This window comes from Bos indicus x Bos taurus, chromosome 2 (genome assembly GCF_003369695.1).
Source record: "Bos indicus x Bos taurus breed Angus x Brahman F1 hybrid chromosome 2, Bos_hybrid_MaternalHap_v2.0, whole genome shotgun sequence".
NCBI classification, from domain to species: Eukaryota; Metazoa; Chordata; class Mammalia; order Artiodactyla; family Bovidae; genus Bos; species Bos indicus x Bos taurus.
The window spans coordinates 89,924,111-89,949,472 of NC_040077.1; the positions used below are offsets into that span (position 1 = coordinate 89,924,111).

A 25,362-nucleotide genomic window follows, 5' to 3' on the forward strand; every position below is an offset into this window, starting at 1 on the left:
AAGTCCCCTAAAGCAGGACTCGCAAGGAAGCTTTTATATAATTGAATGCAAGCTGTGTTTTCTCCTCGTTAGTTAAGTTCAGGGTTGTGTTTTTCCCTTGTGGATTTGTTGTGTCAAGCACCTTTTCCCTCAAAACGGGATTGGAATTTGTGACAGCGCGTACGTAGCAAAGAGCCTGGCCCACAGTAGGCGCTTAGTAAATATTTTTTGAAAGCTTGAGTCACGATGCTAAGTTTGGAAAATTCTACCGAGTTGTGCGTCGCTATAGTTAAGATTTTATGGGTTCCCAACATCGCTTTGAAAAGTACAGTAATTTTAAGGCTCCACAAAGATTTAAATCGGGCTTTTTTACATTCCCGGTAACAAGGGCCTCTGTAGGATGCTTAAATTAACTCAAAACCCGAGTTCTGTAATTTGCGCATTCTGATTGTTCCAGAAAGTGTTAACCTTTCAGATTAAAGTTTTCAGAGGAACCATTCTTCATTCATTCTTCATTCAGATGAAGTAATTCATTTGATCTGAATCACCTAGAATAAATTTATTTACAAAGCTTTTTCCTGATTAGCTTTTTAGATACAAGTATGAGCGATCACAGTGATGTACATGTGAATACATTCAGAAATACAAGTCTCAACTATGAATTTTTTCAAAAAGATATTCATACCTAGTGAAAGCATGCAGGAGAAAATTATAACAGCAAATTTGCCCCCTCCCCCCGCCCTTACCGGGGACAACTGCTGCCTTGAGCTCAAAATGTCTTATAAAATTATCTCTTAATAGTCTGTCACATCTAAAGCAAAATCATCAGGGATTAAGCCCCGCACAGGGGCAACCCCTTTAGTACTAACAGTTTTCACAGATTGTGTCAGTTTCTTGTAAGTTTTCCTGAAAAAATAGATAATGTAGTTGGAGAAGGCAATGGCAACCCACTCCTGTACTCTTGCCTGGAAAATCCCATGCACGGGGGAGCCTTGAAGGCTGCAGTCCATGGGGTTGCTGAGGGTCAGACAGGACTGAGCGACTTCACTTTCACTTTTCACCTTCGTGCATTGGAGAAGGAAATGGCAACCCACTCCAGTGTTCTTGCCTGGAGAATCCAAGGGAAGGGGGAGCCTGGTGGGCTGCCGTCTATGGGGTCGCACAGAGTCAGACACGACTGAAGTGACTTAGCAGCAGCAGTAGCAGATAATGTAGTTAAAATTTTTTTTTGTTTAAGAAAGAACTTACTATTATTATGTGGAAAAAGCAGGAAACAATCATGAGAACTAGGAAATTCAGTTAATCACCACATCTCTAATCTTGGTTTGTGGGAATGTATGCTGCAAGTGGCCTGGACCTTGTTTGCCTGGGTCACTGCTGAGTGTCCCCAGTGCCCAACACAGCACCTGACCCATGACAGCCATTCATTAAACACTATGGTAAGAATACTTGATTGTTTCAGATAGCAGTGTAATTACTTTCTGCATGTGAATGGTTTCTTCATTTACTTGGATTTTTTTTAGATTACTAGAAGTGAGGATTTTATAGGATCAAAAGGTATCAATGTTTTCATAGTTATCAAAACATTGCCAACTTGCTTTCCAAATGAGCCCTACCATTTGGTACTGCCACCAGTAATAACTGAGTGTACCTTTCAGAGCATCTTCTTAAGCTCTTATATGGATACAGTATTTGGTAATTCTAAGCACTTTCAGATGAAGCAATTCTTTTGATCTGAACCACCTGGAAAGTGGGCAAGGCAGGTATTGCATTATCCCTTTTGTAACACAGCAAACATCAGTGCCTTATTTTTATGATAATGAATGGCAGGAGACAAAAATAATCAAACCCTGTCAGGTCCCCCCCAACACACACCCATTCTTTACCTTTGGTCTGTAGTGAATATCATGAACAAATTGACTTCTTTCCTTAACAGTAAAATTAGATGCTGGTCTATAATTTCTGTGGTTTACAAAATCTTTTTCTTTGCCATTTGTTCAGATGTTTGCAGATGCCTTGATCAAACTTGGGAATTTCATTAAAATGAAATAATGAGTCACAGTTTAGGTGAAAGAGAAATTGGGTAGGTGTAAGGGAATACCTCGCACTAGGAAATTTAGAACATTGCCACCCTTTTTAAGCAGAAAGATATGGGAATTTTGGCAGTGCTTTTGTAGCTTCCTGAATGTAAATGTAGTAAGTTACTATTTTAAACCTCTGCATCTGTTGGAGTCTTCATAAACTATTGAGATTAATATGCCATCAGTGAAAGTGGACAGGAATTATTTGTATAATAATCAGTATATTTTCGTATTTGTCAATAAATTCCAAGAAGAATGGAAATGAGAACTAAGAATCATAAGTTAAAAAAATTCAACCTACAGAAAATATTTTCACATTAAAACTGAAAAAAAAATTTTGTAAACATATGGCAAGAAGAAAATGTTATTAATTCCAAGTCTGTTACTAATCCTGATTCTTTCCCAAATTTGCTGATCAGTGACCCTAAATGATTTAATAGGTAACAAACTGATAAGGAAGCTTTGGAAGATTCAGAGTTTGCTTATAAGTAGAACCATTGGAAATTCTTGGGCATCATTTGTAGTAAAAGTAGGTCCAAAATTGCCTTTTTGTATTGTTTTTACATTTTGCTTAGGGTTCTTTGAAAGAAATAGTACAGATAAGGAAGAACAGATGCAGGTAATCAAGGCTTTGGAAATATTCAGAACCTCCTTTCAACTGCACTTTGCCTTTGTGATGGAAATCTGTGAAAGGGAAAGTCGCTCAGTCACGTCAGGCTCTTTGCGATCCCATGGACTATATAGTCCATGGAATTCTCCAGGCCAGAGTACTGTAGTGGGTAGCCTTTCCCTTCTCCAGGGGATCTTCCCAACCCAGGGATTGAACCCAGGTCTCCTGCATTGCTGGTGGATTCTTTACCAGCTGGGCCACCAGAGATGCTCAAGAATACTGGAGTGGGTAATATCTGATATCTCTTGTGATATCAGATCCGAAATGGCGTTCGGTAAACAGAAATGCTCTTTAAGAACACCTTTCAGAAATGTCAGTAGTCCTTGTGTCAGAGAACAGCTGCCCAAATAGTGGTGGGTTTTGGCAACTAGATCTTTAAGGAATTGTTATGTAAATATGTTATTTTGCTTCTGTTTTTTATACTAGGATATTTCACTGTCTTGAAGATTAAAGCAGAAATCTTCTTTGGAATAGATGGATTTTTGTTACTTTCTGTGAACTAAAGCGATTCAATGTCTCTTTTGGTAAGTTTTTATAAATGTGAATCTAATTTTGTATCAACAGAGTAGTTAGATATGATATTAGTGTAAAGCCATAAGAGAAGAGTACTCTGATGCAATGTTCTTACGCTCTGAGATGTTATTTTGATCTGAATGACTTCTGGTCTTTAAACATAAGTTAAATTCTCACTGAGTTTTTGTCTCTTTAAAAAAGAGCTTCTCCTATACTTTTCTGATATACTCCCTCTATTCCTTTGTCCCATACACACTTTTTCTCATACATTTACTATCCTTACGTATTCCTCTTCCATCCAGCCTTATTCTTTAAATCTTTCAGAAATCCCTTTTTACAAATTTCCATTTGACTAAAGGTAAGCAAAATAGTATGAAAAATAAGCCCCTTGACTTAGCAAGACAAGATACATTTAGATCAATGTATAATATGATATATAGATACTAACTTGGGTTTTGTTTATATGAAGTCCATGATATCTAGTCTAGATTAAGTAGTTTTAGGACCTTCATTGTGTCATATAAAATATAATACTTTATTTGAATATTTAAATTATTAAAGCAGTAATCTTTTAAAAAGTGGTGGGTGCATATGTAATTTTCAAATACTTTAATATATTATATCTCTCTTAGTCTTCAAAATTGTTAGTGATTGTCAGGGCAGGTGGTATAATCCTCATTTAGAGTTTGGCCTAAGATTGCAAAGAATTAGAGGCAAGGATCAAACTCATATCTGCCAATTCACTCCATCAGTTGCCAAATCTGAGAGCCAGAACTATGAAGTTAGACTATATTGTAGGTTATTTGGAAAATATAGAATGCATTCACTTTGTGTTTAAAGTAAAGTTTATCTACCTAAAAGGGGAGCTTTATATATCTGGAAAATACATTGAGGTGAAATATTACCTCATTTTTCTAAAGCAGGATCTGCAAACTTTTTCTTTAGAGAGCCAGGTAGGATTTGTGGGCCAGGTATATATAGGGCCAGGTATGATCTATATATCTATATACCCTATATATAGATCACTGCTTTAATAATTTAAATATTAAAATAAAGTATTATATTCTATATAAGACACAATGAAAGTCCTAAAACTGCTTAATCTAGACTAGATACTATGGACTTCGTGTAAACAAAAACCAAGTTAGTATCTATATATCTATATACCCTATATATCTATATAGGGCCAGGTATGATCTCCATTAAATTACTCTTCTGTTATCAAAGCAGCCATAGGCAATATGAGTTAAATGCAAATAAAGGTATCTGTGTTTCTGTAAAACTTTACACACTTAAACAGGTGGTGGGTCAGATTTGATTCATGGACCATAGTTTCTGCTCTAAAGGATTATCTAAGATTTAACAATTTATGTCAGTTTGTAGGTTGGATGAGATGTAAAGGGGCATTTGATAGATGAAAATCCTGAGATTCAAAGGGCTATGTGGTTGCCCAGGTTTCCAAATTTGGGGGGAAAGACATCTTATTTAATCTATTATTTCACAATTATGGATTTTTGGGGAAAAACAGAATTTGATAGTGGGTCATTTATATTTGTTCAGTTTGTTGATAATTTTAGTTTATATTCTTCTTGCAATGATGAAATATTTAGACTCTTTTGAATCAAAACCTTCATGCTTTCTCCTCAATGAGATATTTGTGCAACTCAGATAAAGTTAATGAAGGATTCTTCCCTGTTCAAAGTTTACTGTCTGTTTGACAGGTAGGAAATAGTGTTTTCAAAGGAGCAGCAAGTAACAAAATTCCACACTCGTAGAAAAAAAGCAGGTGTTCAGCATAAACCATGTTGTTTGCACAAACAGTTTAGGCACCATGATCCATTCTTATTAAGGAATGGTGGGAACCCTCCCAAAATCCGAGTTGCTAGATACCAGCCAAGTGTCAGCCTTGTAATCAGGCCTTTCCAAGAGAGCAGTTTTAGGTCTGCTATGTTAACCCCTTTTCACACAAAGTATTAGTGACTATTGTGAAAGATTCAGGGTAAATGTTGGAAAATATATTTAAGTACCAAATTACATATAAATGACCTAACTGGTGATTATTTTTTATATGAACAACAATAGTATCTTCAAAAACTGTTTTATTATAAATTTTTTCACCCTACACAAACCAATAGAAATTTGCAAAGGAAATGATTCTACAGCTATCTAGACACTCTTAGATCCTGTTGTTCAGGGGAAAATTTTACATAAAATGGTAGGGATCTATTTAAGAGTATTGTAGTAAGATTGATAACATATACATACTATAGGAATTAAATTTAATCAGTAATTTAGGCTAACTGGGAAAATTATTAGTTTGATTAGTGAGAAATTATGGCATATTTTTAGAGAAAGGAAGTTTGATTAAGTAAGTGACTAAAACCATTAAGTAGACATGGATGGATTTATCTTAAAGACTCAGTTGATGTTATACTTTAGTAGTGAAAAGTGAAAGTGTTAGTCACTCAATCTGACTCTGACTCAGTCACTCAGTCTGACTCAGTCACTCGTGTCTGACTCTTTGTGACTGCATGGACTGTAGCCCACCAGGCTCCTCTGTGCATGGAATTCTCCAAGCAAGAATACTGGAGTGGGTAGCCTTTCCCCACTGCAAGGGATCTTCAGGACCCAGGAATCAAACCCAAGTCTCCCGTATTACAGGCATATTCTTTACTGTCTGAGCCACCAGGGGCCCAATTATACATTAATGTTCATATAAAAATGAATGTTCATGAGATGCTTGACATTAATTAAAAATCTCTTTCATATAGCTTGTTTATACTTTTTGCGGGGCATATTTTCTTCCTAAATAATGTAACATCAGCTTCACATTGCTAGTATGTTTAGGTGTTACATTTCTTTATTGACAGTATGTGATAATGGAACCTTGAGTTAAAATACAGGAAAATGTAAATTGTGATAATGGAACTAAGTCTCTTAATTTGATTTGAGTTGGTTAGAAATCTTTATCACTTTATAAAACAACATTGGTTCCAAATATATGTGGTTTAAATATAGATAAACATGGTTCCTACACCTGAGGGAAAAAATCTGAGGATCAAGATAAAATGATATGAGTACAACGAAATAATCTCTAGCTAAATACTCAGAAGAAAACTGCAAAGATGATGAAAAAGTTAAATACTAGCACCTGCAGTAAGAATGAATTGATATTACCTCCAGGGTAGAGAGCAAGAGTCAGAGATAGCACCAAGTAACACCAAAGCAGATATGAAGTTTGTCTTCTGCATACCCAGCTGCTTTTCCCTTCTCCCCCCATATGAATCCTGGCTCCAGTTCAGGCTCCTGCATGTTGCCCTTTCTCTCTGTTCCTCACTCTAGTCAACAAACTTTTTTGTATCCATGTGCCACCCTTACAGTATTTTTGATTTTTCACTTATTTAATATATTTCTGACTTTACAGGATTGTTTCTGCACTTCACGAACACAAGTTGAATCACTCAGACCTGAAAAACAGTCTGAAACCAGTACGCATCAAAATTTGGTAAGAAAATGGTTGAGTACAAATGTTCTTCTTCTGCCTCCTGTAATGCCATTTTATAGAACATAATTCTTGGTCTCCTTTACCTCTTTTTCTTTTCTTCTTATTCTTTTTTCTTCCTCTACTTAAGCTGTTCTCCAGAAGTCTATAATTGATCTCTGCTCTTCTGCCTAAACAGACTCTCCCTGAGCAGTCTCACAGGCTCCTGTGGTTTCAGTTGCTCATATTTCAGATTGTCCAGAGGTACCTAAGGTTATCCTTCAGGTTGATAGGGGACCCGGTCATCAGGCAGGACTGATGATTCTCAAATTTTTACCTGCAACTTTGACTCTTTCTTGAGTATCAGATATGTCTATAGAATACCTCTGGCTAGAGTTTTCAAAGCTATCTCTATAGCAAATTGAGTAAAACCTTAATCTTCTCTCAGACCTCACTGACCTATTGAATTTCCAGCTTTGGCAAATGAAAATCCATCTGCTAAATCACCCTCACTGGGAACTTTGTAGTTATCCTCACACTGCCTCTTCCTTTGCCCTCACATCTAGTTATATACCAAGTCTCTGAAATGCCCATGAGTCCATCCCCTCCTTCACCTGATCACTGTTACTACTCAAATCTCATCATCTCTCACCTGGACTATTGTAGGTAAACTCATTGCTTGTAGTTTCCTAGTCATACGTATAACCTCTTATGATCTCTCACTTAGGTCAGTATTCAACAGTTACCTGAACAGGCCTGTTTGTGCCACTTTCCAGCTTTAAAATTGCCATTGATTTCCTAAATCCTATTGGATAGAGCCTAAATTTCTTAATGTGGTATAAGGACTTTTAATGGTGTGGAATATGTCTGATTTCTGAGTTTCATTTATTACTACTGAGTCTTAGCACATACTTTTATTTCTGCTTGAAATACCCTTCTCGATTTTCTGCCTCTAAAATTCTTCCTCTTGCTTAAAGAGTTGGCTCAAACATCACATCTGAAGCCTTTGCTCTTGTATCTTTAATTCTGTTATGCTCCTGCAAATCTTAGACATCCTCATAAAAAGGCATTTACTATATTAATCTCAGAATGATTGATGCATATGTCTCTCCACATGAGCCCCCCAAAATAGGCATCCTGTCTTCTTTATCATCCCTGGGTAATAACATTAAATAATATTTAAAGAAACATGCTGATAAATAAATTTTTCTCTGGGATCTTCCACCTTTAATCTCTAAATCTTTATTTTATAATTATTTCTATAAAATAGAACCTGCCTTGCAAATACCTTAGTCCTACAAAATAGAGTAATCTTAGTTAGTTTTGTTTATAAATTTATCCTGATCTTATCTTCAGTTGTCATCATTTTTGTCATTTCACTTTTTACTTACTTTTAAGTCTTCTAGTTACATACCCTTTTGTACAATAGAATACAGTATCCAGTCCTAGTTTTCATTCAAGTATTACCCTTCAGACTGAGGTAGAGTTTAGAAAGTAAAGTATCTGTTGTTGGCTCTTTGCTGTTACCAAGAGAGAGGCCTAGAATTCAGGAAACTTCCACAAGTGCTGCTTTTTTTTTCCCCCCCAGCAGGGGCGAGAAGTAGGGGAAATATTGTGGTAGGATACAAACAACATAAAATTTACCATCTTAACCATTTTTAAGTATATAGTTCAGTGGCATCAAATAATTCATAATATTGTACAAGCATCACTGCTCTTCATCTCCATAACTCCCCACCTCTTGGAAACCACAATTCTACTTTCTGTCTCTGATATTTGACTACTCTAAGTACCAGTATAAGTACTGTATTTATTATTTTCTGACTGAGAATTTTCAGTTAGCATAATATCCACAAGGTTCATTGGTATTGCAGCATATTGCAGAATTTCCTTAATCTTTAAGGTTGAATACTTCTTCATTATATGTGTACACTATATTTTGCTTCTTCATTTATTTGCTGTTGAAAACGGGTTGCTTCCACATTGCAGCTATTGTGAAGAATGGTGCTTCTATGAACATCAGTATACAAATCTCTTTGAGATTGTAATTTCAGTTCTTTTAGGTACATACCCAGAAGTGAAATTGCTGGATCATATGGTAATTCTATTTAAATTTATTGAGGAGCCACCATACTGTTTTCCACAGTAGCTGTACCATTTTACCTTCCCACCCATAAGAGTTCCAGTTTCTCTACATTCTCTCCAAAACTCAGTATTTTCTGCTTTTTGATAACAGCCATTGTAAAGGATGGGAGTTGGTATCTCATGGTAGTTTTGATTTATATTTGCCTAATAAACTGTGGGAAATTCTGAAAGAGATGGGAATACCAGATCACCTGACCTGCCTCTTGAGAAACCTATATTCAGGTCAGGAAGCAACAGTTAGAACTGAACATGGAACAACATTGTCTTTGAAAGGAGGTAGGAAAAAATATAAAAGATAAAAAGAGAGACAAAAGAGGTAGGGATGGAGATCCGTTCCAGGAAGGAAGTCTTAAAAAAAGAGAGAAGTTTCCAGACACCAGGAAACACTCTCACTGTGTTTCCTGTGGAGAGCCTTGGGACCTCAGAGGGCAACATAACCGGGAGGAAAAATAAACAAATAATTAAAACCCACAGATTCCGTGCCCAACGGTAACTCCCAGCACAGAAGCAGCTCAGATGCCTGCATCCACCACTAGCAAGTGGGGGCTGGGCAGGGAAGTGCCGGCTGCATTGCTTAGAGTAAGGACTGGGCCTGAATGCCCCGAGGGCAATCTGAGGGAAGTAACTTGAGATAACAAACCAGACTGTGGGATAGCTATCCCATGAAAAGCCCTAACCTAAGACACTACCAGGCCCTCTCACACAACAAAGGACTGAGCAGAGCTAGCCGGCTGCAGACCGGCCCATCCCCCACTGGAGACAGGCAGGTGAGGGCAGCCAGAGCCAGAAGGGGGCAATTGCGGCCACAGAGAGGCATCATCTACCAAACTGCAAGCAGGCTTCGTTGCTAACCAAGACTTCTTGGGATTCTGGATGGTCGAATTGCCTGAGAAGGTGCACCGGTTGTACACCCAGAAAACCAAGCGGCAGGGATGGGGGAGGCGATAAGTCGCAGCAACCATGCTCGCCAAACACCTGGTCACCTGAGCTGCTCGGACGTGGGAAGGGCACAAAACGCAGGCCCAACTGAGTCTGTGCCTTTGAGGAGTACCTGAGCACCTGAACCTGAGCGGCTTACACCTGGGAAGTGCATACAACCCAGGGCCGGCCTCAGACAGTTTCCCAGCAGAGCAACCTAGAGCCTAAGCAGTGTAGACAGGGAAAGCACACACGCCATGAGCGGGGGCAAACCCAGTGTGGCTGAGACACTGCAAGCACATGCCAGTGTTATTTGTTTGCAGTGTTCCTCCCTTCCCACAGCACGACTGAACAAGGGAGCCTAAAAAAGTGTCCACCACCGCCCCCTTGTGTCAGGGCGGAAATTAGACACTGAAGAGACCAGCAAACAGAAGAAGCTAAAACAGAGGGAACCGCCTTGGAAGTGACAGATGGAGAAGTCTTGAGGCTACTGTAAGAATAAGACTGAAAACCAGAAGCAGGAGGCTTAAGTCCAAATCCTGAGAACACCAGAGAACTCCTGACTCCAGGGAACATTAATTGATAGGACCTCATCAAACACCTCCATACCTACACTGAAACCAAGCACCACCCAAGGGCCAACAAGTTCCAGAGCAAGACATACCACACAGATTCTCCAGCAACATGGGGACATAGCCCTGAGCTTCAGGATAAAGGCTCCGCAAAGTCACTCCAAACCCACTGACATCTCATAACTCATTACTGGACACTTCATTGCACTCCAGAGAGAAGAAATCCAGCTGCACCCACCAGAACACCCACACAAGCTTCCCTAACCGGGAAATCTTGACAAGCCACCCATCCAACCCCACCCACAGCAAGGAAACTCCACAATAAAGAGAACTCCACAAACTTCCAGAATACAGAAAGGCCACCCCAAACACAGCAATATAAACAAGATGAAGAGGCAGAGAAATACCCAGCAGGTAAAGGAACAGGATAAATGCCCACCAAACCAAAGGAAGAGATAGGGAATCTACCTGATAAAGAATTCTGAATAATGATAGTGAAAATGATCCAAAATCTTGAAAACAAAACAGAGTTACAGATAAATTGCCTAGAGACAAGGATTGAGAAGATGCAAGAAAGTTTTAACAAGGACCTAGAAGAAATAAAAAAGAGTCAATGTATAATGAATAATGCAATAAATGAATTCAAAAACACTCTGGAGGGAACCACCAGTAGAATAACGGAGGCAGAAGATAGGATAAGTGAGATAGAAGATAGAATGGTAGAAATAAATGAAACAGAGAGGAAAAAAGAAAAACGAATTAAAAGAAATGAGGACAACCTCAGAGACCTCTGGGACAATGTTAAATACCCCAACATTTGTATCATAGAGGTACCAGAAGAAGAAGACAAAAAGAAAGACCATAAGAAAATACTTCAGGAGATAATAGTTGAAAATATCCCTGAAATGGGGAAGGAAATAATCGCCCAAGTCCAAGAAACCCAGAGAATCGCAAACAGGAGAAAGCCAAGGCAAAACACCCCAAGACACATATTAATCAAATTAACAAAGATCAGACACAAAGAACAAATATTAAAAGCAGCAAGGGAAAAACAACAAATAACACACAAGGGGATTCCCATAAGGATAACAGCTGATCTTTCAATAGAAACTCTTCAGGCCAGGAGGGAATGGCAGGACATACTTAAAGTGATGAAAGTAAATAACCTACAGCCCAGATTACTGTACCCAGCAAGGATCTCATTCAAATATGAAGGAGAAATCAAAAGCTTTACAGACAAGCAAAAGCTCAGAGAATTCAGCACCACCAAAGTAAAGTAGCTCTCCAACAAATGCTAAAGGATTTTCTCTAGACAGGAAACACAAAAAGGGTGTATAAACTCAAACCCAAAACAATAAAGTAAATGGCAATGGGATCATACTTATCAATAATTACCTTAAATGTAAATGGGTTGAATGCCCCAACCAAAAGACAAAGACTGGCTGAATGGATACAAAAACAAGACATATATAGCGGTCCATATGAGGTGATGGAATTCCAGTTGAGCTATTCCAAATCCTGAAAGATGATGCTGTGAAAGTGCTGAACTCAATATGCCAGCAAATTTGGAAAATTCAGCAGTGGCCACAGGAATGGAAAAGGTCAGTTTTCATTCCAATCCCAAAGAAAGGCAATGCCAAAGTAGTTTGAATGCTCAAACTACCACACAATTGCACTCATCTCACACGCTAGTAAAGTAATGCTCAAAATTCTCCAAGCCAGGCTTCAGCAATATGTGAACCGTGAACTTCCAGATGTTCAAGCTGGTTTTAGAAAAGGCAGTGCAACCAGAGATCAAATTGCCAACATCTGCTGGATCATTGAAAAAGCAAGAGAGTTCCAGAAAAACATCTATTTCTGCTTTATTGACTATGCCAAAGCCTTTGACTGTGTGGATCACAAGAAACTGTGGAAAATTCTGAAAGAGATGGGAATACCAGACCGCCTGACGTGCCTCTTGAGAAACCTATATGCAGGTCAGGAAGCAACAGTTAGAACTGGACATGGAACAACAGAATGATTCCAAATAGGAAAAGGAGTTCGTCAAGGCTGTATATTGTCACCCTGATTATTTAACTTATATGCAGAGTACCTCATGAGAAATGCTGGGCTGGAAGAAGCACAAGCTGGAATCAAGATTGCCGGGAGAAATATCAACAACCTCAGATATGCAGATGACACCACCCTTATGGCAGAAAGTGAAGAGGAACTAAAGAGCCTCTTGAAGAAGTGAAATTGGAGAGTGAAAAAGTTGGCTTAAAGCTCAACATTCAGAAAATGAAGATCATGGCATCTCGTCCCATCACTTCATGGGAAATTGATGGGGAGACAATGTCAGACTTTATTTTTTTGGGCTCCAAAATCACTGCAGATGGTGACTGCAGCCATGAAATTAAAAGACGCTTAATCCTTGGAAGAAAAGTTATGACCAACCTAGATAGCATATTGAAAAGCAGAAACATTACTTTGCCAACAAAGATCCATCTAGTCAAGCCTATGGTTTTTCCAGTGGTCATGTATGAATGTGAGAGTTAGACTGTGAAGAAAGCTGAGCACCGAAGAATTGATGCTTTTGAACTGTGGTGTTGGAGAAGACTCTTGAGAGTCCCTTGGACTGCAAGGAGATCCAACCAGTCCATTCTGAAGGAGATCAGCCCTGGGATTTCTTTGGAAGGACTGATGCTGAAGCTGAAACTCCAGTACTTTGGCCACCTCATGCGAAGAGTTGACTCATTGGAAAAGACTCTGATGCTGGGAGGGATTGGGGGCAGGAGGAGAAGGGGATGACAGAGGATGAGATGGTTGGATGGCATCACTGACTTGATGGACGTGAGTCTGAGTGAACTCTGGGAGTTGGTGATGGACAGGGAGGCCTGGCGTGCTGCGATTCATGGGGTCGCAAAGAGTCGGACACGACTGAGCAACTGAATTGAACTGAACTGATATATGTTGTCTGTATATAGGGGTCTTGAGAGACCCACGTCAAAACAAGGGACACATACAGACTGAAAGTGAAGGGCTGGAAAAAGATATTCCATGCAAATAGAGACCAAAAAAAAGCAAGAGTAGCAATACTCATATCAGATAAAATAGACTTTAAAACAAAGGCTTGAAAAGAGACGAAGAAGAGCACTACATAATGATCAAAGGATCAATCCAAGAGGAAGATATAACAATTATAAATATACATGCACCCAACATAGGAGCAGCGCAATATGTAAGACAAATGCTAACAAGTATGAAAGGGGAAATTAACAATAACACAATAATGGTGGGAGACTTTGATACCCCACTCACACCTATGGATATATCAACCAAACAGAAAATTAACAAGGAAACACAAACTTTAAAGGATACAATAGACCAGTTAGACCTAATTAATATCTATAAGACATTTCACCCCAAAACAATGAATTTCACCTTTTTCTCAAGTGCACACGGAAACTTCTCCAGGATAGATCACATCCTGGGCCATAAATCTAGCCTTCGTAAATTCAACAAAATTGAAATCATTCCAAGCATGTTTTCTGACCACAATGCAGTAAGATTAGATCTCAATTACAGGAGAAAAACTATTTAAATATTCCAACATATGGAGGCTGAACAACATGCTGCTGAATAACCAACAAATCACAGAAGAAATCAAAAAAGAAATCAAAGTATGCATAGAAACGAATGAAAATGAAAACAACCCAAAACCTGTGGGATACTGTAAAAGCAGTGCTAAGGGGAAGGTTCATAGCAATACAGGCATACCTCAAGAAACAAGAAAAAAGTCAAATGAATAACCTAACTCTACACCTAAAGCAACTAGAAAAGGAAGAAACAAAGAACCCCAGGGTTAGTAGAAGGAAAGAAATCTTTAAAATTAGGGCAGAAATAAATGCAAAAGAAGAAAAGAGACCATAGCAAAAATCAACAAAGCCAAAAGCTGGTTCTTTCAGAGGATAAATAAAATTGACAAACCATTAGCCAGACTCATCAAGAAACAAAGGGAGAAAAATCAAATCAATAAAATTAGAAATGAAAATGGAGAGATCACAACAGACAACACAGAAATACAAAGGCTCATAAGAGACTACTATCAACAATTATATGCCAATAAAATGGACAACTTGGAAGAAATGGACAAATTCTTGGAAAAGTACAACTTTCCAAAACTGAACCAGGAAGAAAGAAAATCTTAACAGACCCATCTCAAGCATGGAAATTGAAACTGTAATCAGAACTCTTCCAGGAAACAAAAGCCCAGGACCAGACGGCTTCACAGCTGAATTCTACCAAAAATTTAGAGAAGAGCTAACACCTATCCTAATCAAACTCTTCCAGAAAATTGCAGAGGAAGGTAAACTTTCAAACTCATTCATGAGGCCACTATCACCCTAATACCAAAACCTGACAAAGATGCCACAAAAAAAGAAAACTATAGGCCAATATCACTGGTGAGCATAAATGCAAAAATCCTTAACAAAATTCTAGCAATCAGAATCCAACAACACATTAAAAAGATCGTACATCATGACCATGTAGGCTTTATCCCAGGGATGCAAGGATTCTTCAATATTGACAAATCAATCAATGTAATATACCACATTAACAAATTAAAAAATAAAAGCCATATGATTATCTCAATAGATGCAGAGAAAGCCTTTTACAAAATTCAACACCCATTTATGATAAAAACCCTCCAGAAAGCAGGAATAGAAGGAACATACCTCAACATAATAAAAGCTATATATGACAAACCCACAGCAAACATTATCCTCAATGGTGAAAAATTGAAAGCATTTCCCCTAAAGTCAGGAACAAACAAGGGTGCACACTCTCACCACTACTATTCAACATAGTTTTGGAAGTTTTGGCCACAGCAATCCGAGCAGAAAAAGAAATAAAAAGAATCCAAATTGGAAAAGAAGAAGTAAAACTCTCAGTGTTTGCAGATGACATGATCCTCTACATAGAAAACCCTAAAGACTCCACCAGAAAATCACTAGAGCTAATCAATGAATATAGTAAAGTTGCAGAATATGAAATCAACACACAGAAATCCCTTGCATTCCTATACACTGCTGCTGCTGCTGCTAAGTCGCTTCAGTCGTGTCCGACTCTGTGCAACCCCATAGATGGCAGCCCACCAGGCTCTGCTGTCCCTGGGATTCTCCAGGCAAGAACACTGGAGTGGGTTGCCATTTCCTTCTCCAGTGCATGAAAGAGAAAAGTGAAGGTGAAGTCGCTCAGTCGTGTCCGACTCCTAGTGACCCTGTGGACTGCAGCCTACCAGGCTCCTCCATCCATGGATTTTCTAGGCAAGAGTACTGGAGTGGGGTGCCATTGCCTTTTCCGTCCTATACACTAATAATGAGAAAATAGAGAAATTAAGGAAACAATTCCATTCACCATTGCAATGAAAAGAATAAAATACTTAGGAATATATCTACCTAAAGAAACAAAAGACCTATATATAGAAAACTATAAAACACTGGTGAAAGAAATCAAAGAGGACACTAATAGATGGAGAAATATACCGTGTTGATGGATCAGAAGAATCAATATAGTGAAAATGAGTATACTACCCAAAGCAATCTATAGATTCAATGTAATCCCTATCAAGCTACCAACGGTATTTTTTACAGAGCTAGAACAGATAATTTCACAATTTGTATGGAAATACAAAAAACCTGAAATAGCCAAAGCAATCTTGAGAAAGAAGAATGGAACTGGAGGAATCAACCTGCCTGACTTCAGGCTCTACTACAAAGTCACAGTCATCAAGACAGTATGGTACTGGCACAAAGACAGAAATATAGATCAATGCAAGAAAATAGAAAGCCCAGAGATAAATCCACGCACCTATGGACACCTTATCTTTGACAAAGGAGGCAAGAATATACAATGGAGAAAAGACAATCTCTTTAACAAGTGGTGCTGGGAAAACTGGTCAACAACTTTTAAAAGAATGAAACTAGAACACTTTCTAACACTATACACAAAAATAAACTCAAAATGGATTAAAGATCTATACATAAGACCAGAAACTATAAAACTCCTAGAGAAGAACATAGGCAAAAGACTCTCTGACATAAATCACAGCAGGATCCTCTATGACCCACCTCCCAGAATATTGGAAATAAAAGCAAAAATAAACAAATGGGACCTAATTAAAATTAAAAAGCTTCTGCACAACAAAGGAAACTATAAGCAAGGTGAAAAGACAGCCTTCAAAATGGGAGAAAATAATGGCAAATGAAGCAACTGACAAAGAATTAATCTCAAAAATATACAAGCAACTCCTGCAGCTGAATTCCAGAAAAATAAACGACCCAATCAAAAAAATGGGCCAAAGAACTAAACAGACATTTCTCCAAAGAAGACATACAGATGGCTAACAAACACATGAAAAAATGCTTAACATCACTCTTTATCAGAGAAATCCAAATTAAAACCACAATGAAATATCATTTCACGCCAGTCAGAATGGCTGCTATCCAAAGGTCTACAAACAATAAATGCTGGAAAAAATGGAACCCTCTTACACTGTTGGTGGGAATGCAAACTAGTACAGCCACTATGGAGAACAGTGTGGAGATTCCTTAAAAACCTGGAAATAGAACTGCCATATGACCCAGCAATCCCACACCGAGGAAACCAGAATTGAAAGAGACACATGTACCCCAATGTTCATCGCAGCACTGTTTATAATAGCCAGGACATGGAAGCAACCTAGATGTCCATCAGCAGATGAATGGATAAGAAAACTATGGTACATATACACAATGGAGTATTACTCAGCCATTAAAAAAATACATTTGAATCAGTTCTAATGAGGTGGATGAAACTGGAGCCTATTATACAGAGTGTAGTAAGCCAGAAAGAAAAACACCAATACGGTATACTAATACATATATATGGAATTTAGAAAGATGGTAACAATAACCCTGTATGCGAGACAGCAAAAGAGACACAGATGTATAGAACAGTCTTTTGGACTCTGTGGGAGAGAGCGAGGGTGGTTTGATTTGGGAGAATGGCATTGAAACATGTATATTATCATATGTGAAATGAATCACCAGTCCAGGTTCGATGCATGATACAGGGTGCTTGGGACTGGTGCACTGGGATGACCCAGAGGGATGGTATGGGGAGCGAGGTGGAAGAGGGGTTCAGGATGGGGAGCACCTGTGTCCCTGTGGCGGATTCATGGCAATGTATGGCAAAACCAATACAATATGGTAAAGTTAAAAAAAAAAAAAAAAGTTTGGCATAGTCAGTAAAGAAATAAATGTTTTTCTGGAAAAAAACTGGACATGGAACAACAGACTGGTTCCAAATAGGAAAAGGAGTATGTTAAAGCTGTGTATTGTCACCCTGCTTATTTAACTTATATGCAGAGTACATCATGAGAAACACTGGGCAGGAGAAAGCACAAGCTGGAATCAAGATTGCCGGGAGAAATATCAATAACCTCAGATATGCAGATGACACCACCCTTATGGCAGAAAGTGAAGAACTAAAGAGCCTCTTAATGAAGGTGAAAGAGGAGAGTGAAAAAGTTGGCTTAAAACTCAACATTCAGAAAATGAAGATCATGGCATCTGGTCCCATCACTTCATGGGAAATAGATGGGGAAACAGTGGAAACAGTGGCTGACTTTATTTTTCTGGGCTCCAAAATCACTGCAGATGTTGATTGCAGCCATGGAATTAAAAGACGCTTACTCCTTGGGAAGGAAAGTTATGACCAACCTAGATAGCATATTTAAAAGCAGAGACATTACTTTGCCAACAAAGGTCCATCTTGTCAAGGCTATGGTTTTTCCAGTGGTCATGTATGAATGTGAGAGTTGGACTAAAGAAAGCCAAGCACCGAAGAATTGATGCTTTTGAACTGTGGTGTTGGAGAAGACTCTTGAGAGTCCCTTGGACTGCAAGGAGATCCAACCAGTTCATCCTAAAGGAGATCAGTCCTGGGTGTTCATTGGAAGGACTGATGTTGAAGCTGAAACTCCAATACTTTGGCCACCTGATGCGAAGTGCTGACTCACCGGAAAAGACCAGATGCTGGGAAAAATTCAGGGCAGGAGGAGAAGGGGACAACAGAGGATGAGATGGTTGGATGGCAGCACCGACTCAATGGACATGGGTTTGGGTGGACTCCAGGAGTTGGTGATGGACAGGGAGGCCTGGCGTGCTGCAGTTCATGGGGTCGCAAAAGAGTCGGACATGACTGAGCAACTGAGCTGAATGATTAGTGATGTTGAACACCTTTTCATGTGTTTATTGACCATATACATGTGTTCTTGGAGAAATGTCTATTCAGGTTCTTTGCCCATTTTTGAATTGGGTTGTTGGTGGGTTTTATTTTGTTTTGAGTTTTAGTTCAATTTGTATTCTGATTAACATCTTATCAGAAATGTGACCTGCAAATATCTTCTCGATCCACCTTGAGTTAGTTTTTGTTAAGTACGGTCCAGATCCATTCTTTTGCAGCTGGATGTCCAGTGTTCTTAGTACTATTTGTTGAAAATAGTGACCTAGCCCTATTAAATGTGTTGGCACACTTGTCAAAGTCATTTGACTATATACATGAGGTTTGATTTCTGAGTTCTCTGTTCTGTTGCCCTATATGTCTGTCTTTTCTGTCAGTACTGCATTGTTTTAAGTACTGTAGCTTCTAGTAGATTTTGAAATCAGGAAGAGTGAGTCTTCCAATTATTTTTTCAAGGTGTTTTTGCTATTTGAGATGCTTTGCATTTTCATAATATTAAATCTTACAGTCTTTGAACATGAGGTGTGTTTCCATTCAATAATGTCTTCTTTAATTTCTTTCGGCAGCATTTTGTAGTTTCCATTGTACAGGCCTTTCACTGCTTTGGTTAAGTTAATTTCTAAGTACTTTATTCTTTTTGATGCTATTATAAATGGTATTGTTTTCATCACTTTTTTCTAGACTATTCATTAGCCAAGTCTTTTGAATTTTTAGAAAATTATTTAAAAAGTTTGAGAAGGACAAGGACACTGCTATGATTTTTGCTTTTAATTCTCTAATTAGTTATCAAATCAAAAAGAGTGCTGAGGTTCAAAATGATTTACTCTTAGTAAACCTATTTTGTCTTCTTGTGACTGCTAATGTTGTTTTCTTAAGTGTCCATAACTGTCTATGTAGTAATTTGATACCAGACCTTACTGGGCAACAGCATCAAGCTTTCCCCTTTATAATTTTTCCCTTTTCTCAAAATTGAGTTAATGTTTGACTGTTTCCATTCTGGTTTCTCACCTGAGTTCTACTGTATTTGCAGACTTAATATTCTAGATGTAATAGGATATTTGATCTGGAGGTTTAAGCTATTTAAAACAATCTGTTTTGGTCTTCAGCTACTTAATTACAAATTAAGTGCATCTTTAGTTTAAAGAAGACTGTTCCCTAATGGAGTTGATGGATGCAAAATAGAGGTTTATTAGCCTGATTTCAACCCATCATCTGATAATCTGATGCCATATTTTTTCTAGCAGTGAACTGTAAGTCTCAATTCATTCTGTGCTCTAGCCTTCCTGACAGACTTACAGCTTATCACTTTGAATTTTTTAAAAATTGCTATATGCTCTTCATTCTCTCTCTTATAGTGTTCTTTAAATCTGAGTTTAATAAGACTACTATTCTAAAGAAATTGAATTGGTTTTTTTAGATTTCTTTCTTCATTGGGATTATTTCCAGTCATATGGTAGAATTTCTTTTTTACAGTCTTTTATCCCTCTTGAAGACTATTCACCTTTATTCACCTTTGCCAGGATCTTATAATTATATTCTGCTCTCTTAAAAGTTTAGGGAACATGTAGAATCAAATGTAAAAAGTGGTTAGCAGAATTCCTAGTACATAGTAATGTTATTTCTAACTGCCTCTTCATTCATTTTACCTTGGAGGTAATGACAAGATTCCTGCCACCTACTGGTGCCTGTAAAGGCTACTAAGTGTCTTGGAAATCCTCGTGGCTATCATATGACACCAGTGGTGCTGGTCACTTCTTTCTCCTGCATGTATGTTATTTTACTGCCCCTGGGATCTGGTGCAGACTTAGGACTCTTGACTCCATAGTACCCTGTGAAAGGCCACAGTAGTAGGTCATTAACTCAGGATTTCTATACCCTATTCTTTTCTCCCATCTCTTGAGGTTTATTTTTCTTTCTGACCTCCCTTCTGATTCATCTCATCTTGTGAAAAACTTCTTCAGCTTCTTTTAATAAGCCACAGTGTGGAAATTGTTCCTTAACTGTTAACATCTCCACTAGTTGAGCAGAATAGCTGAATGTGTAATGATTGTAACTGGCAACCACTTGAAGCAAGAACAGCAGAATAGAATATTTTTCATCTATTTGCATATATTTTCATCTCTTCCCTTGATATATTTGTTAGATACCCCAAGGGCTCAACAGCCATTCTTAGCAGCTCCTGACAATGCTTCCTGAAAATTGAGCTGAAAAGTGTTCTTCACTACCTGTAAATCTGCTTCTCTAGCCCTACCCTACTTCACAGGCTGATAGGCATAACTTGTTAGCTATTGTGAATACTTTTTGGATCTTAAAATAGTCTCTCAAGCCACCTTTCAATACCTTCCTAATAAGCACTTATGTGTTTGAAAAGACAATATCAGTATTTTATACTGGAGTAAGGGACTCAGTTGGGGCACCAAAAAAGTTTATACCTATTTTGTTTTCATGTTTTCAAAACAATGCAGGTTGATGAGCCAACCCTTTCCTTGCGGCCTTCGTCCACTAGAGCCAGTGAAGTGATCTGTTCCACCAATGTTTCTCACTATGAACTCCAAGTGGAAATAGGTAATAATTATACAGTGCAATTATTTGACTCATCATTGTTAGAAATGAAATTGATGACAAATGATTATTTTGTTAGCAGTCTTTTTCTGTTGTTACCCACATCATAGAACTAAATGTTAATTGTGTCAATCAAATGGATCTATTAATTTTATTTGTCCTAAAACAGTAGCCAGATTTTTTTCAAGATTACCTTCTAGAATTTTTACTTTTTCACTGAAGTACTTGTAGAGGAGGAGGACACTGAATAAGTATTTGTACCTTTATTGTAGGAAACCTCTCATCATTTGTCTGAATTAAATCAAATCATGTGAATCTTTTCAGTCACAGTCCTTTAACCAAATTACTTTCTTCTAACTTAAAACCTTACCTAAAATTCCATTTGTAGTAGAAACTTTTTTCAGTTAGGTTTGGAACAGGCTGAGTTATCATTTATAGTCTTATACATGTGAAAATTTGTTTTGACTATTCAGAAACATCTGTTAAGCACTGCAAAAAGGTACTGTGTTAGGTGCCAGGGATATAAAGCCATGTAAAACACTTGAGGAGTTCACATCCTCTCTGGGAAGATAAACATGAAAGACAGCTTTGTCTTATGTACGGGAAAGTACTGTAGTAGAGCTATGCTAAGCGTTATGGGAACAGAGAAGATGGAGCATCCAACTGTTCATCGTGACTCTCCTAGGAGTCAAGGAAGATGGCAAAAAAGGGGCTGGATCCTGAAGTATGAGGAAAAGTTTACTAAATATTCTAGTCAGGGGTTTTGTTCAAACAACAGAATCAAAGAAGGAATTTTTTGAGCAATTTTGCTAACTCACAGAATCATTGGCTAGAAAAATATACTTGGAAAAAGCCAAGAGAAGCTCTGTGGCTAAAACCACAAGAAGGGTCACAGCATAAGAGCAGCCTCGCTAATGTACATGAGTAGGTGCTTTTACCACCAGACACTGGACCCCACTGGGGAGTTCCACACTTAAATGAAAAAAATTTCTACTAAAAATGGGATTTTAGATAAGTTTTAAGTGAATTCTGACTGCCCCTGCTTCCTTTGTCACTTACTTCATCCTCCAGTTGACTAAGCTTAGATCATTGACCCTCACCTGCTAGGGTCAAGGTGACAAAGAATAAGGATTTTACTTTTTATACAGTAAAATAGCACTGGTAGAAAATGCTCCCCAAATTAAAAAGGACTTTCAGATGATGTCAATAAAAAAAGATTTAAAAAATACTCCAGTAGGTGACTGAGGAAGGACTATCAACGTGGTTGCTCTGTGCCTAGATTCAGGAACAAAGAGAACATAGGCAGTAAGGAGAGAAATCTGAAAAATAAATGGATACATCTGAAAAAGGAGGTTTGGAACATATTGTGGAAGACCTTATATGGGGTGTATAGAGGTTCACACTTTGTGCTAAAGAGACATTGTGGAATTGTGATGATGATAATAATAGCATCCAGTAGGCATTAGGCTGAACATTTTGTATGAATTTTTTCCATCTCGCTCATTTACTCCTCCCATTTAATAGATGAAGATACTGAGACTCTGAGAATTTAAGTAATTTGAAAGCAGACTTTTGTCCTTGTAAGGTCTAAGCTCTCAGCTGCTGCACTGTAGTACCTTTCTTTTGATAAAATGTTAAATTTAGGACAACTGGCAGCAGTTCCAGGCAATAACCTGAAAGACAGAGAAGATCACTGGTTTAAAACCAGAAGTATCATCCTCATCACCTGAGTCTTTTTAAAAATTGCAGTGTATGAATCCCATCAGACCTACTGAATCAAAATTTCTGGTGAATGGGACCTTGGCACAGGCTTTTGAAGTGGCTCCATCAGTGATTTTGGTGCATGTGCTGGTTCAGAATGTAGGGCAGGTGAGGAAGTCAGTCTATCCAGAGAATAAGGACAGGACTTGGGCAAGTGGTGCTGATACTGGGGAGAAAGGGATGAACCTCAGATTAACTTCACTTCAACAGTAAAAGTGGCAGAATTTGGTGACTGTGGAGAGAGGGAGGAAACTAATATTTATTAGATGTCTGTTAATAGATTACCGTTCTAGATGTTTTTAGTTTAAAAACTAACAGCAACAAATGCTGGTAAGTATGTCAAGCAACTGCAGTTCGTACACATCGCTTGTGGGAATGCAAAGTGGTTCAGCCACTTTCAAAAACATTTTCACAACTTCTTATAAGGCTAAATACATGACCCAGCAATCCCGCTTGAAGGTATTTGCCAGAGAAAAATGAAAACATGTGTCTACTTAAAGAATGTTTTTGGCAATTTTATTTCTATAGTCACCAAAGACTGAAAACAACCCAAGTACCTTATCAACTTATGAACAGATAAATAAATTGTGGTATGTACATTTGATGGATTATTACTCTGCCAGGCACCTCTGTCCCTGGGATTTTCCAGGCAAGAATACTGGAATGGGTTGCCATTTCCTTCTCAAGGGGATCTTCCAGATCCAGGGATCGAATCTGGGTCTCCACACTGCAGGCAGATTCTTTTACCATCTGAATATTGGAGTAGATTGCCATTCCCTTCTCCAGAGGAACTTCCCAACCCAGGGATTGAACCCTGGTCTCCTGCATTGCAGGCAGATTATTTACTGTTTGAGCTACAGGGAAGTCCTATTATTACTCTGCAATAGAAAGAAATTACTAAAACATGGATGAATCTTAAAAGCATTATGATAAGTGAAAGAAGCCAGACCCTAAAAAACTGTACTCCTTATGATACTATTTACATAACAAACAAATTATATCAGTGGTTGCCGGGGACTTGGAGCAGGGGATTGCTGAGTAACATTCTGTTGTTGAAGTATGTCACAACTTGTTTATCAAGTCACAGTATTAGCCATTACAATAGGTATATAATGTTATACTGTGTTTAATTTGTGCTCCTCTATCTTGAACATCTTTTCATGTGCTTATTGGCCATTTCTTTTCTACTTTTTGGCTTGCCTGTTTAATCTTCTGCATAATTTTTAATTGGGATGTTTGTCATTTATTATAGAGCTGTAGGAGTTCTTTATGTGGTACCCTGGATGTGAGTCCTATCAGATACAAATATTGTTAATACTTTGAGTCAGTGGCTTGCCTTCCCATTTTCTTATCAGTGTTTTCTTGAAGAGCAAAAGTTAATTTTGATAAAGTCCAGGTTATCAGTTTCTCTCTTTGGTTTTTAACATGAGTTTTACGTCTGATTTTAGGAAGGGGATTTGACAACTTGACTTCTGTCCATCTTGCACGGCATACTCCTACAGGAACACTGGTCACTATAAAAATTACAAATCTGGAAAACTGCACTGAAGAACGCCTAAAAGCTTTACAGGTAACAATACAAAAAAAAAAAAGATACATCTAATTTAATGTCTATTTGAGGAGATACATTTGTAAGAACTTTTCTTTTTCACAAATTAGTACTTCTGTTAGAAAAAGGTAGATTCATTTCTTTTAATAAACATAAAAACAAATAAATTCAAACTTTGGTGTCTACTCTAAGTTCCTTCAAATGAATGTCATATTTGAAACACTGGTCTGAAATTAATTTAAATATTCCTCATCAGTCCAGTCACAAATAATAGGAAAATAGAAAAAAACAAAAGCAAACAGTTTCTTTTTCATACGGCTAAGTTAAATTAGCTTCTGAATTGATAAATTTTAACAGATTGCATTTCAGGAATATTATAATACTATTTCCATTGTCACTAATCATTTTTGATATAAAAGAGAAAGGATTTCATTTTTATATTATCTCAATTTTTAATGTATTTAACATATTTGTGCACATGTACATTGAGCAGAAAAAGATTGGAAGAAATTATACTGAAATATTAACAGTGGTTCTATCATTTAGTGTTAGAAGGGACTTTTATCTTCATGTTTTAATGTATTTTTTAAATGTTTCTATCATAAGAACACAGAACAGTTATTGAATATGACCTCTGGAGTCAGACTGTCCTACTTTCATTAATTATGTGCTCTTGAACAAATTTTCTATCTTGTTTTTAAATATTCTCTTCTATAAAATGGGAATTACAATGCCACATACTCTGTGTAGTGGTTGTGAGATTGAAAGACGTGACAGTACAAGAACAGTGCTTAGTACTAAAAAACTCCATTATTAGTACTAGTAAGCTGCCACTGCTGTTATCTTCATTATGAAGGAAAAACCAT

General features: G+C 37.8%; 1 protein-coding gene across 1 annotated transcript in view; it reads left to right on the forward strand.

Annotated features, from left to right (window-relative positions):
• STRADB (STE20 related adaptor beta) overlaps positions 1-25,362 on the forward strand; it is a 31,392-nt gene that overhangs the window by 660 nt on the left and 5,370 nt on the right. Inside the window, exons 2-5 of the mRNA XM_027564364.1 lie at positions 3,157-3,254; positions 6,668-6,748; positions 21,090-21,189; positions 24,396-24,517. Coding sequence (XP_027420165.1) covers positions 3,243-3,254; positions 6,668-6,748; positions 21,090-21,189; positions 24,396-24,517 — 315 coding nt within the window. The 5' untranslated portion in view covers positions 3,157-3,242. The remainder of the gene's footprint in view (positions 1-3,156; positions 3,255-6,667; positions 6,749-21,089; positions 21,190-24,395; positions 24,518-25,362) is intronic.